At 46.4% G+C, this 12,898-nt stretch overlaps 1 protein-coding gene across 1 annotated transcript in view; it reads right to left on the bottom strand.

The window, feature by feature from the left end:
- The window catches only part of PTPRT (protein tyrosine phosphatase receptor type T), a 1,082,400-nt gene extending 1,070,022 nt beyond the window's left edge, over window positions 1-12,378 (bottom strand). The window contains exon 1 of the mRNA XM_027078280.1: window positions 12,163-12,378. Within this exon, the coding sequence (XP_026934081.1) occupies window positions 12,163-12,250 (88 nt within the window). The 5' untranslated portion in view covers window positions 12,251-12,378. The remainder of the gene's footprint in view (window positions 1-12,162) is intronic.
- Window positions 12,379-12,898: the final 520 nt, after the last annotated feature.

The raw sequence follows: 12,898 nt of genomic DNA, 5'->3' as shown, positions 1-12,898 counted from the left end.
GGAGAGGCCACAAAAGAGAAAGGCCCCCGAACAAAAAAAAAAAAAAAAAAAAAAAAAAAAAGTCAAATGATTTGATTTTCAGGGGGAAACAATCAAAAGCCTAAAGTCAGAGACTAGAACTCCAGCCCTTAAGAAACACCAAAGTCATGTGCTCATTTTACAGATGGGAAAACTGTGCCTAGGTACACAGCATCTCTAAACACTGAAAAGATTGTGGAACATTATTCTTCTGTGTCAAATGTACCCTCCTCAAGCAAACCCAAGGCCTCAAGCAAACCCAAAGGCTGCCCCACGGAAGAATCTCCGTTATTTCTCCATGAGACCCCAGGAGAGAGAAGGCATAGGAGGTAGATGGACACATGCCTAAGAAGGCCCCTCCATTGGCCCCAGTCACTCCTGCTCAAGTGCCTCCCTACATTTGCAACACAATTCTCTCCTTTGCTCCTTCTAACCAGATGCAGGGGTCTTAGAATTCCCCAAAGGAATCCTCATTACAGACTTTGAAAGGCAGCTTTCCATAAAGAAAATAAGACCTCAATTTGTTTTGAAAGAACGATTGAGGAACAGTTCATATGTTTAAAATCCCTATAATTTACAACAAATCTTAAATTGCAAGGGTATCACTTTTTAAGGAAATAATTGAAATGCAGAAATATTACAAAGAAGTATAATTAACACCTATGTTCTTCTCTATCAAGAATTATCAACTAATTTTAACAAAGTTTAAATGTATTCTCCTTTTCCAATGAAATAGAATATTACAAATTAAAGCCAAAATGCCTTTTATCTACCATCTCAATTCCATTTCTCTCTATACCTATTCTGCGAAAAGTAGCCTACCATTTTGCTTCTTATACTAACATAAACATACATAGTGTAATTATTAATACAATATTCGATTGTTACATCCATACAATTGGCTCTTTTTTCTTCCTACAGCAAAGAATGTGGCCTTGCAGATGCTGAGTTTGCTTCACGACCCAGAAGAACCTATTGGTAAATATTGGTAAATATCTCTTAATAAATGCTCATATTTTTAGTATAGGATCTTCCAAGATGCCATTGCATAGCATCTTAGCAAAAACTGGGCTGCCTCTGTGCATAAACAGGATTCTGCCAGTGTTGAAGATGTCACCAGCAAGTACGCACCCCATGAGGGGAACCAAGAGGCCACAAAAGGTCAGGCCAAGACACCACGTCTGCTTCACCTCTCTGTAGTCACCTCACTTCCATGATATCCTGTATCTTGAGCTAAATAAATCAGGAATTTATGCAAGTTTGGAGCACATACAAGGTCTCTGCCAGATAATTTGTAATCCATTTTAATTATGCCACTGGTGTCAGAAGTGGGACAGGCATGCTGTGCTCACTATCACGGCCAGATTTTACTCTGAGATCAGAATGCCAAAGTAGGAGACAATAAGTAAAACATGCTGAAACGTGAGAATCTCTGTGAGAGGCTCTGAGCCAAGTGGAATTCCTTCACTGTTCCTCTGCCTCATACCATTTGGACCTTGCATATAGTTAAAAGATGGCTGAGCCCAGGGCAATGAGCCCGAGGCATAATTCCTGGAATCTTCTATATGAGCCAAAACGGTAGCTAGGACTAAGAATCTCCAAAGGGAGTTGAGACCCCAAAAGGAGGAAATGTCAGATTTGAACCAAAACCTACAGATCACAAAGGGATGGCGCCCAATGAGACATCTGAAAAGGCAGGCTAGAGAGTAGGGGAGGTACCGAGGACCCCTAGAGCTCCAGGTGGAACAGGTGGTCAGCAACTTTCCAATGACAAATGATAGCTGCTGAGGTTTTGGAGCTACGAGGAAATGAGAATGGAATTAAGAATTGCTAAGTCAGTTCTCAGGTAAAAGCAATTACAACGTGCTTCTGCGTACAAGTGAATTTAAATGTATGCTGAACATTTTATGTGCAAAAAGATGTAAAGGTAATAAAGGTAAGGGAGCTCTGACTTCATCAACCTTCACTAAAATAGCGACCAATAAGGAGAGCGGTCCCAAGTTAAACTAAGAAAATCTATTTTAAAATATGTGTACATAGCACAGGGAGATCAGCTCGGTGCTTTGTGACCACCTAGAGGGGTGGGATAGGGAGGGTGGGAGGGAGACGCAAGAGGGAGGAGATATGGGGATATATTGCTGATTCACTTTGTTATAAAGCAGAAACTAACACACCATTGTAAAGCAATTATACTCCAATAAAGACGTTAAAAAAAGAAAATTACAGTTAAATATAAAAAATTTAAAAATAAAAATAAATAAAATATGTGGACATCTTTACACACAGTAGTGACCTTGGAACTCTGGGATTTGTTCAGGTGACTCCTCCACCAAAAATCGTGTTCAAGGGGTCAAGTCCCAGAAATAATGCTATACTTGGAATACACATCCTCTGTACAGAAAATTTTAAAGATTTAATTGCAAGGGAAAATTCTGCACTGCTAAGTACACCCCTCCAAGAAAGTTTTTTAAACTTCTGTTTAAAGCAAGAGTGGTATGGTACTTGGGTTCAGTTAAGGTGTCTGCATGTTTGAACTGAGCATCTCAACAGTTGGAAACTACAAGTTTCCTCTTTTCCAGGAGATTCCACAGTTCCTCCATAAATCCAATTTAAAGGGGCTCAAGACAAGGCAACCCAAGTGTTCGAGAGCGCCCTCTGCTTCGTTCCAAACAATAACAGAGGAAGAGAACCATCCTAAACTGGAGCCAGCTGAGATACAGGGAAGAGGCTGGCCATGCTCCTGGCTTCTGAATATAACTGCTCATTCCTCCCACGCCACCCATCCCTCCCCAGCCCTGGTTTGACACATGTTAGAATCTTGCTTAAGGTCTTAGTTTCCGAAGTTTCTGAGCTGAAAACCATTCCCCCAACCCAGTGCGCACATTTCCTATAACAAAAAGTAAAAAGATAATGTAACAGGTGCAGAGATGGTAAACAGAAAATATTTGGCAGAAGAAAGAAAAAATAATAGTTAAAAATATCAGAAGGGCTTCCCTGGTGGTGCAGTGGTTGAGAGTCCGCCTGCCGATGCAGGGGACACGGGTTCGTGCCCCGGTCCGGGAAGATCCCACATGCCGCGGAGCGGCTGGGCCCGTGAGCCATGGCCGCTGGGCCTGCGCGTCCGGAGCCTGTGCTCCGCAACGGGAGAAGCCACAACAGTGAGAGGCCCGCGTACCGCAAAAAAAAAAAAAAAAATCAGGAGCATGAACATGGAAATAGCTTTGAACTCAAAGCTGATTCACTGGAGCAGAATAACCCAGTCCTTGACCCTGTCCTGCATGTACAGCTGTGCAGGTTCCACAGAGCCACATGCAGCAGCCCTGACCTAACACCTAGGACAATTATGCCCTCACCTCCCTCATAGCAGGAGGGGTGCCTGGCACCCAACCTTACACAGCCTGACACAGCAGGACTGAAGATGACAATGAATAAATGAGAAACTGCTCAAAAGTCTAAGCCCCTGAAAGTGGAACCCAGACAAGCATTTCCCCAAGGCATATAATGGGCAAACTCAAGGTGTCTTGGTTTCCTCCTTCCTCAAGGTCACCTTACGGAGATGAAACAAAAAAGAGCTTGTGGTTGGGACCATCATAAACTGGTGACCCTCCCGCCTACTTACAACTGCCTAGGAAAGCACAATGGGGACCTCTGGAACCAACACCAAGCAAATAGGTAACCTGAGTAACAGGTAAATTCCTGGAGCACATTCCCATCAGGAACTCCAATGTCTGGTCAGCCCATCCGGATTTTGACAAAACCATCCTTCCTGGAAGATCTCATGGGCCCCAACGACAGTCACCTAAAAAAAATACCGTGATTGAAGTTCTTCTGTAATGACTGTACTACTGCCCCAGCAATCAAAACTAAACGTACATGCAGGACATGTTTTGATCCATATAATAATCTGTATATTTACATTAAACTTTCAATCACTGTAACTTAATAAATTATCAATTTTAGTCTTATGTGAAAATAAAAAAACTCTCTAGACATGGGTCGAAAAGGTCTAAAATATTAAGTACTAAATTTTTTAACTGGGATATCTATATGCAATAAAAATAGTAAATTTTAGCTAAACTTTATTATAGCCCTAAACTACTAGTGTTTATTATAAAATGGTCCTTGTGGAACCTGCATACTAGTGCGAACGTTTTATAGTCTTATAAAAACACAGTACTTCAACTTTTAGGATGAAGTTTGAAAAGTTTTCTGACGAATCTTCATATTAATTCATTTTTTACTTTCTGACCTTCATAATTAACTTTTTTAAGATTTAAGCTAAGTCAATTATGAGACAATAAATCTCTCTACTCAAAGTCCTTTAAGGAGTGAAATCTTGACACTGAACTGATACTGGTGCCCAAAATAATAAAAAGAATGAAAAGATGTGAACACACTTTAAAAGTGATGTTTGTATTTTTTTCCCCAAGATACAAGGTTTCCTATACTGCGTGTCATTTATTTGAGGTTCCTGTGGTTGGCAGCTCCTAACGTGGCTATGAAAGATCCCCGCTTCCTGGTAGTCAAGCCCTTGTGTGATTCCCTCCCCTTGTGGGTGAGGGGGATCTAGTGACTTTACTTGAAGATGGCAAGAGTGATGAGATGTCATTTCCAAAATGAGGTTACAGAGACTGACTTCTGGCTTGCTCATATGCTCTCCTGTCCCCTCGATAGCTCACTCTGGTGAAGCCAGGAACCATGCTGTGATGGAGGGTCCACTTGGCAAGGAACCCAGTTGGCCTCTCTCCAGCTCATGAGGAACTGAGGCCCTCAATCCAACAGCCATGAGGAACTGAATCCTCCCAACAACCAAGTGAGTGATCTTGGAAGCAGACCCTTCCCCATTCGAGCCGAGTTGCCTGCAGCCCCAGCCAATATCTTGACTGCAGAGAACCCAGCCGTGCCACTCAGATTCCTGACTCAAAGAAAAGTTGTGAGAAAATAAAGCCACAGAGTTTCGGGGGACAGCCTGTTACACGGCAATAGGCAACTCACCAAGTTGCCTTAGGATGAGACTGGGATACGTTTCTTTTTCTTCATTTTAGAAAGCTGGTGCTCAACAAACACTGACAGGTGAGAATCATCTGGACCTGTGCACTTAGGGGCCAATTCCAAGATGCTCAAGAAGGAATAGTGACATCAACTTCGAGGCTATACTCACATTTAAGCACATACCTTGACAACGACAAAATTATTTTTAATTAGACAAATAAGTTCTCATGCTCAAATGAACTTTAAAAAAACCAAAGAGATAAATGGTCCTAAAGGCATGCTGTTTAAAATAGTTTTTTCTATCCCTAACATGACCAAGAGCCCCTGTTTTATTCTCTTCCAGTGTTCAAATAAAACCTCACAATGTGCAGCTCGGGTTCTGATGTCTCCACAAAAAAGGATCTGGGCTCTTTTTTTTTAAACATCTTTATTAGAGTATAATTGCTTTACTATGGTGTGTCAGTTTCTGCTTTATAACAAAGTGAATCAGTTATACATATACATATGTCCCCATATCTCTTCCCTCTGGGCTCTTTTTAAAAAAAATAAACAACTGACTACATGTTTGGGACAGAAAACCTAGGGGTAAGCCTGAAGTTCCTTGTTGTCACAGAAAAATCAGGGTGCTCTCAAAGATGTTTGAAAATGGTGAAAAAGGATCTGGTTTAAAGGGGCTCCCAATGACTAACTTGTGATCAACTGAGCAGCAGAAAAGTCATAATTATAATCCATAAGAGCAAGTTCAGGCCATTCAAAGCCACCCCACTCGTGAGGATTAAACTTTAAGCAGGCTTTAAAAAGTTCTCCTTGCTGATATGAATTCATGAATTCATGCTGGGTTCCAAAGAGACAAATACATGACCCTTAAAAGATTAATAACCACCCACTATGAATTACAGGAGGATCAAGAGAAATGGGTTTGTGATCTCATGACAAAAGGGAAGTAAAGTTAAGTCTGGGTGATCCGAGAGGAACAGGCTTTCCAGGGTCTTGGGAAATTGGAGCTAGGAATGTGGGTGACAGCACTGCGTCCTCCCCTGGAAGACGACAACTGTCATGACGTCCAGAATGTTTGAGGTTAATAAACATCTTAAGAGCAGCACATGAACTGCCGGTGGGCCAAAAGCATGTTGCATCCGCTCCCAAGCAAGGGGGCTTCCACCCTCCTGTTAAATTTCTACATCCTTGGCTCAACGAGAAAGAAAATGAATGAACGGTCTATTCCCTCCCCCGCCCCAATCCAAACCCTACCAAAACACTCCAGGCACCAAGCATTCACATCTTCAATTTTAATAGGCATTGCCAAGTGAGCACTGAAAACAGCTGTTTCAATAGTCATTACTCAACAGTGAACAAAGCCACCTAATTGCTCAGATCCTTAGCAAAACCTGACAGTCTTAAACTTTTTCATTTTTTGCCCAACTGATGAGAGGGAAGAAACGTCAGCTGATTGATTTAACTCACAGTCTAAAGAGCCTACGAGAGGGGTGGAAGACCAAACCAAAAATAACGCCTTGCAAATAATGAATACAACAAACTATTCTGGAGACTGGTAAGGCACAAGTAAGAGTGATGCCGCTTACTGGGTGCCTGTTTTGTGCCAGGAACCAAGCTTGACAATTCACAGGAGTTACCTCTGGCTCTTGCAACACCAAGGCACTGGTGTGCCCCCTTTACAGATGCAGAGATAAAGGTTCAGAACCGTGAAGTAACTCACCAAGTTCATATGACAAGCCAGGAGCTGGGATTTAGAGAGTTACTCACCCATCACCACCTTCCAGTTTTCAAACCGTTCCATCACTTCAAAACGTTCTCTCATGCCCACTTGCTACAGATCCCTGCTCCCGTGCCCAGCCCCAGGCAACTACTGTTCTGCCTCCTGTCTCCATAGATTTGTCTTTTCTGAATATTTCATACAATATGTAATCTCTTGTAACCGGCTTCTTTTGCTCAGTGTCATGTTTTTGAGGTTCGTCCATGCTGTAGCGTATTGTCCGTAGTTCATTCCCTTCTATTGCTAGTAGTATTCCACTGGATGGATTCACAGTGGATGGACATTCGGACTGTTCCCAAGTTTTGGCAACCATGAATAACGCTGCTATGAACATTCACGTACGTGTCTCTGTGTCGACATATGTTTTCATTTCTGTTGGGTGTATTCCTAGAAGTGAAATGGCTGTATCCTAGGGCACGTGTACGTTTTACTTTTTAAAGAAATTGCCAAACCATTTACCAAAGTGGCGTCACCATTTTTTTATTCCCTCCAGCATCAAATGAAGATTGGAAGCTGAATATTCAAGAAATTGGAAAGACTTTCTATCAGTTCCACTTGTGCACCAGTGAACGTGTGTGTCACATATACCTCAGCAGCTTGACTAGAGTGTGAAAAAGAAATTGTCTGTAACACTGGAGACTCACTTCAATTTATTAGTCACCCATCAGTCTGATGGTGGATCTGGTGGGGTTTCTGAGCAGCCCTCACCTGGGTAAATACCTAGGATGTGCCAAGGGAAACAGCGCTGACATTTTGAAATAAAACAGGCCAAAGGGTCACTGTGTCTCAGGGGCTCCTCATTCTTTCACCACTCTGCCTTTTTGACACGTTAATTCCCATTTTTCACAGTTGACTTCGGGCAGATCCCTTGGGATCTATACCTCGCATCCTCACTGCGTCCCTCTGTATCTTTTCTAGAACCTGTAACTCTTACCAATAGATAATAAATAAATATGATCATGGTCATTTCTCCCTCTTCCAGGCAAATAAGGGTGTGTCCAGCAAGACCACATCCATCGCTGAATCCCATCACCCCCTCTGGTCACCCTGTCCCACCTGCACACAACACTAGTGATCCCCACCGTCCCTTGGGCTGCATCTGATTGCTCTTAATCCATAGAAAACCCACAGCATTCTTCCTCTCCAAACCAATTTGAATCCATTTTATAAGATTTCACAAGACACTCTAACTACTTTCTAATATCTACATGGTGCTGCCTCCTAGCCCCAATTCCGTAATGTGCCTGCAAATGCTATTACACCTGTCAGGGATGGTTTGTTTTCAATAATCTCATAGCTTTTTTATTTATTGGACCACCACAGCCCTCTATGTGTTTACTTAGTCTTTGCTTATTTGTCAAGTGCACAAAGCATCTTTCCCCTCACAGCCCCAGAGTGCCACGCGCTCGATTTCTAGGTTAGGTAAAAGATGGCAGTAGAGCAGCAGGAAGAGCTGGAGGCAAGGAAGACAGTGTGAGGAGGCGGGTAGGAAGGGAGGGAAGACGTATGTGAACACCGTCCCGTTACAATGTGCGACCACTCTGTTTTCCATCCGTTCTCATTTACAAGGTAAAACATGCTTGGAACTAAACACGCCTATCGAAACCTTTGAATGGCCAAATGTATTGGTATCACCTTTGTTTCGTTCCAAATCTCCTTCTAAAAGTGGCTGCAGAGAATCAAGCCCCCATAAAGAAGAAAAAGAGAAACACTAAAAGTCATCGCCAAAACCCAGCCATCTAATTTTCAATTCATAACTGAGCTTATCATCAGTGCCCCCTTGGCCTGTGTACATGCATCAATGCCAGGGCAAGTAAGAGAAAAGGCTCCCCTTCAGGATAAAGTAGTACAATGCACTCACCCTTCGTGCATCATCTTATCTAGTCTTTACAAAATCCAGTGAGGCAGCTATAATCATTCTCACCTGACAAATGAGAAGCTGGGAATTAGAGAAGTAAATGACTTGCCCAGGCTGACACAGCTGGAAAGAGGCAGGGGCAGTATTCAAACTGAGGACTTCAGACTCCAAAGCTCATACTCTTTTTTGCTCAATCAGGCTGCCTCCCGAGTTAAACTCCCCCGTCCCCCATTACAGGTGCCACGAGACTCTACCATCTCTTCATCATCATCAAAAACTGTGTATCAAGGACCCACTGCCTATATGGCATTGCTCTTGTTTCCACAGCAACACGCTGCCAGAGAGTCATGGGAGTATCCTGTGCTCAAAAAAATGATGATGTAATGTCCTGTGATTGTGGCTCTGAAAGGTGACAGTTACACTACTACAGAGGATGCCATCTCAGCTGGCAGCCTGGAGCCTGCAGGAGCCAAGCGAGAAGAAAAGAAGGAGAGGAGAAAGGCAGTGGGTTGTAACCCAAGACGGTGGTCTGTTTTCACTATGAACATGTTCGTGGTTGTTGCTGAAACAGAATCCTAGCCAGGTTTGCACATTAATGGTTCTTTTATTAGGAAACAAATCAAGCAATCCAGGAGAGAAAGTAAAATTAGACTGTAGTGCTAACAGCTCCCCAGAGGTACGTGGCAATGATTATGGAGTTAAATGACTACATCACTAACAACTGCGATGGCAAGTCAGTCCCTCTCAGATCCATTTTTGCTCTCAATGTACAGATGCTGAAACCCACTAGTAAATAAACAAATTACCCCCTTATCCATTTGTTTAACTGTTTCCTTCTTTCCTCATCCCAAATCATGGTTTTGCCACACTTTTCAGAGGCTGATTTAAAATGTGTTGTTGTTGTTGTTGTTTTTTGCCATCATTGCTTACAAAAATAATCCTGGCTCATGAAACACATCTCACAAGAAGGAAGAAAGAAATTGCCTTTTGATGACAAGCTTTCACCACTGACTTTTGGACACTGTGACTGACACATTACAGCAAAATATATTACCCCAACTGTGTACTGGATGTAAGCTTAAAAACTGAAATTGCTTTCGAGACTGAGAATTTTCAGATTAAAAGAATATGGAGAGCACACCACTGAGTTTTTAAACGTATTATTTACCCAAACTTGCCACAAGTTTTAAATCAGATTCTTTCAAAGAAATCAAACTATAGTCATATTTAGATTTGGGTTCCAACAATGTCTGCATTTATAAATAAAGTAAGAAGATAAGTCCATTTTTAAAAGTCAGCGTTTGCAGCATTCCTGCATCTACAAGTGCAGATGTTAGAAACCTGGAAAAAATAATTAACTTAAGTGTTCCAGTTAGCATTAAACCAGAAAGGAGAGAATACATACAGAAAATCCCCATTTTTACAAATGAGTGAGGCTTAGAATGCATCATATCTCCAACACAAGTTAACCCCCCCCCCCCCGCCCTCGTTTAAGGAGCCCCTGGAACAAACGCAGCCACTTGCTAAGTATACACGAGAGTAGGTTTGCAGAAGCCACTCAGCTCAGGTCGAATCAAAAGAAACATGGTGCCTTAAATTTCTTCCCAAACTGTACTCCAGGATTGCTTTTCCTTCCCCTGTGTTCCGAAGAGCAAACAAAGAAAAGGTGCTTGCTCCTCACACTTCTCTAAATGTTTTAACAAAAGGCTGCTGAATAAACACATTACTCACTTAAAAACTGAGAAGAAGTTCTATTCCGGAGATAAAAGCAACTATATTTGCATTTTAACAGTTGTGAGCGAGCGCCACCTGGCGGGAGCATCCGGAGCCGGCTTTTAGCATCGGGCAGCTTCCCAAGCCCGTACGGTTTTACCGCACGCCACCCAAGAACGCTCTGAGACCCGTGGAGGAATATTTTTGACACTGGTTCTTGCCGCAGAAACCTGAGTACTATTCATGGGTGGCAGGCCGGCCAGGCCTTGGAGGATAGTAAAAATTTAAGTCACAAATGATGCCTGGTCCCCAGGACTGCCCCCAAGCATCCTCCTCCTTCCCTGCCCTAGCACACCTAACACAGACCCAAAACGAGGAAAACAGGAATTGTGCACCATCTTCAGAATGATGTGTGGCTGTCCCTCTTCTCTTACTTGCTGAACCAACCTTTAAGCTTCACACACCTCTAAAGAAGTGTCCTAGTCGCCTAACTTCCCAGCCACGAAACAAGCTGTTCTTTCGCATAAGTCCCATATTCAGTTCCTGTTTTGGAGCAAGGAAGACTCCAGTGCATTTCCAGTGGAATGTCACTCTAGCGGCTCTTAACCTCAGAAGCAGCCTGTTTAAAGAGGTTACACTCCCCCACAGTTTCTTTTTCTTCCCTTCTCTTTCTTTCAGCGTGATAATAGATGGGCACCGCTGTTACTCATCAATCCAAAACGAATCTTTTCCTAAGTCCCACTAGCTCATCTCAGCCTGCCCCCATGATCCCAGCAATCTCCCCTCAGCGTGGTCACACCTGAGCTAATTGGAAACTGCAAGGTGATTCTGAACTTGGAAGCACACCTGCACTCCTTTCTCTCTTCTCTCCTTCCCCCACCGCCTACTCTTTGGGGGCTCAGGGCTGGAAGCTGCCTGCCGTGGGCTTTGGGGATGTGTAAGATCCCGGATCCTGGAGGCCTCCTGTGCATGCCAACTTGCCATTAGTAGCATGCCAGGGCAAACGCCCGCACACGCGCACACACACACACACACACACACACACACACACACACACACACGGGAAACTACCTCTGCTCGCCTCCTCCCCATGGTCAAATCCAAATACGAGTCCCCCAAACTTTTCTGGAGCAGACACGCTCACAGGTCAAATCCCCTCCACCTGAAGGGCCTTAACAGGGGCGCCCGTTTGCTTCGGATAAGAACCACGGGGTAGGGAGGAGGGATGGCCGTCTCTATCGTTAACACCAACACCTCCACGGTGCCTTCAGCGGCGTAAGGACAAGCTCAGGGAAGCAGCGTGGTTAGAGCAAGTCTGGGGCCGCCTGTCTCTCCCGTGAGACAAGAAAAGCCACCGCCCTGGCCGCCTCGGCCTGCTGGCGACCGGTCCTCCCCACGAAAAACGCGCGCTGCCCAGGAGGCTGCCGGGGAGAGGACGCTCCACCCCGGGCGTCGATGCCGCTTTCTATCTCACCGCCCCAAACACTCAAGTGACAGATTCCGACAAGTGGGAGGCGGCGAGCGGAAATATTCGCCACAGCCGCGTAAAGTTACTCGAGGCCGGGGGGTCCGCAGAAAAGTAAAGCGGCGCACTTCGCCGAACGCTGCCGGCCGAGGGACGCCGGGGGCCGGGCACGCTGGCCCGGGCGCGCCTGGACACGGCTGCCCGCGGCTGCAGTCGGGGACCCGGGCTCCGGCCAGCCGCCCCCCGCATCCCCCACGAGCCTGCACAACTTTCTCCTCCCGGGGCCCGGCGGCAGGCGCCCGGACGCGCCGGGGAGGGAGAAGGGGCCGGGGGCGCACTTACCTGCGGCGCTCTGCGCCCGGGCGCCGGGTAGCGGCGGCAGCTGCAACCGCAGGAGCAGGCTGAGGGCGAGCGCGGCGAGGCTCGCCATCCGGGCGGCGGTGGCTCAGCCACTTCCCGCGGGGGCCGGGGCCGGGACTGGGGCGGGCGCGGGGCGGCCCCGCATCGTCGGCGCGGCCGCAGGCTGTACGCGCCGCTGGGCTCGCGGAGCCGGCGCCGCTACGCTCGAAGCCGAGGCGCAGCGCGAACTGAGGCGGGAGGCTGGGCGGGGGCGGGATGCTGGGCGGGGGGCGGGGGGCGGTGTCCCCGGAGTCCTAACGCCGCCGCCGCCGCCGCCCACCCGCCCGACGCTCCGCCTCGGCCGCGCACACCCCCTCGCGCGCACGCCCGCGCCTTGCACACGCCCGCGCCTGGCCCACGCGGGCTCCCCGCGCTCCCTCGCCGGGCCGGGCGGCTCGGGGCAGCTGGCTCCTACAGTCATGCGCCCCGCAGGGTCCTCGCCCCTTCCCCCCGGGCCGCGCTGCCGCGCACCATCTGCCCGGCTGGGGTGCAGGTATAGGGGGCGGTGGGGGGAGGAGGGAGAGAGAGAGAAGCCGTGGGAGAACAGGTGAGTGGGGGGACAGATGCGAGAGGAGGGAAGGAGGGGGCAGCCGTTTCGACTCGGGAGGGGGGACCAGATGAATGGGGGAAGGGAGGGGCATCTCCCCTCAACTGTAGCAGGTGTCCGCTGGCGAGGGTC

The sequence above is a fragment of the Aethalodelphis obliquidens genome, unplaced genomic scaffold (genome assembly GCF_003676395.1).
Source record: "Aethalodelphis obliquidens isolate GAN/ISIS:26980383/991018 unplaced genomic scaffold, ASM367639v1 scaffold42, whole genome shotgun sequence".
In the NCBI taxonomy this organism is placed as follows: domain Eukaryota; kingdom Metazoa; phylum Chordata; class Mammalia; order Artiodactyla; family Delphinidae; genus Aethalodelphis; species Aethalodelphis obliquidens.
The sequence above is the reverse complement of the archived record's forward strand: the minus strand, read 5'-3'. Positions and strand labels throughout refer to the sequence as shown.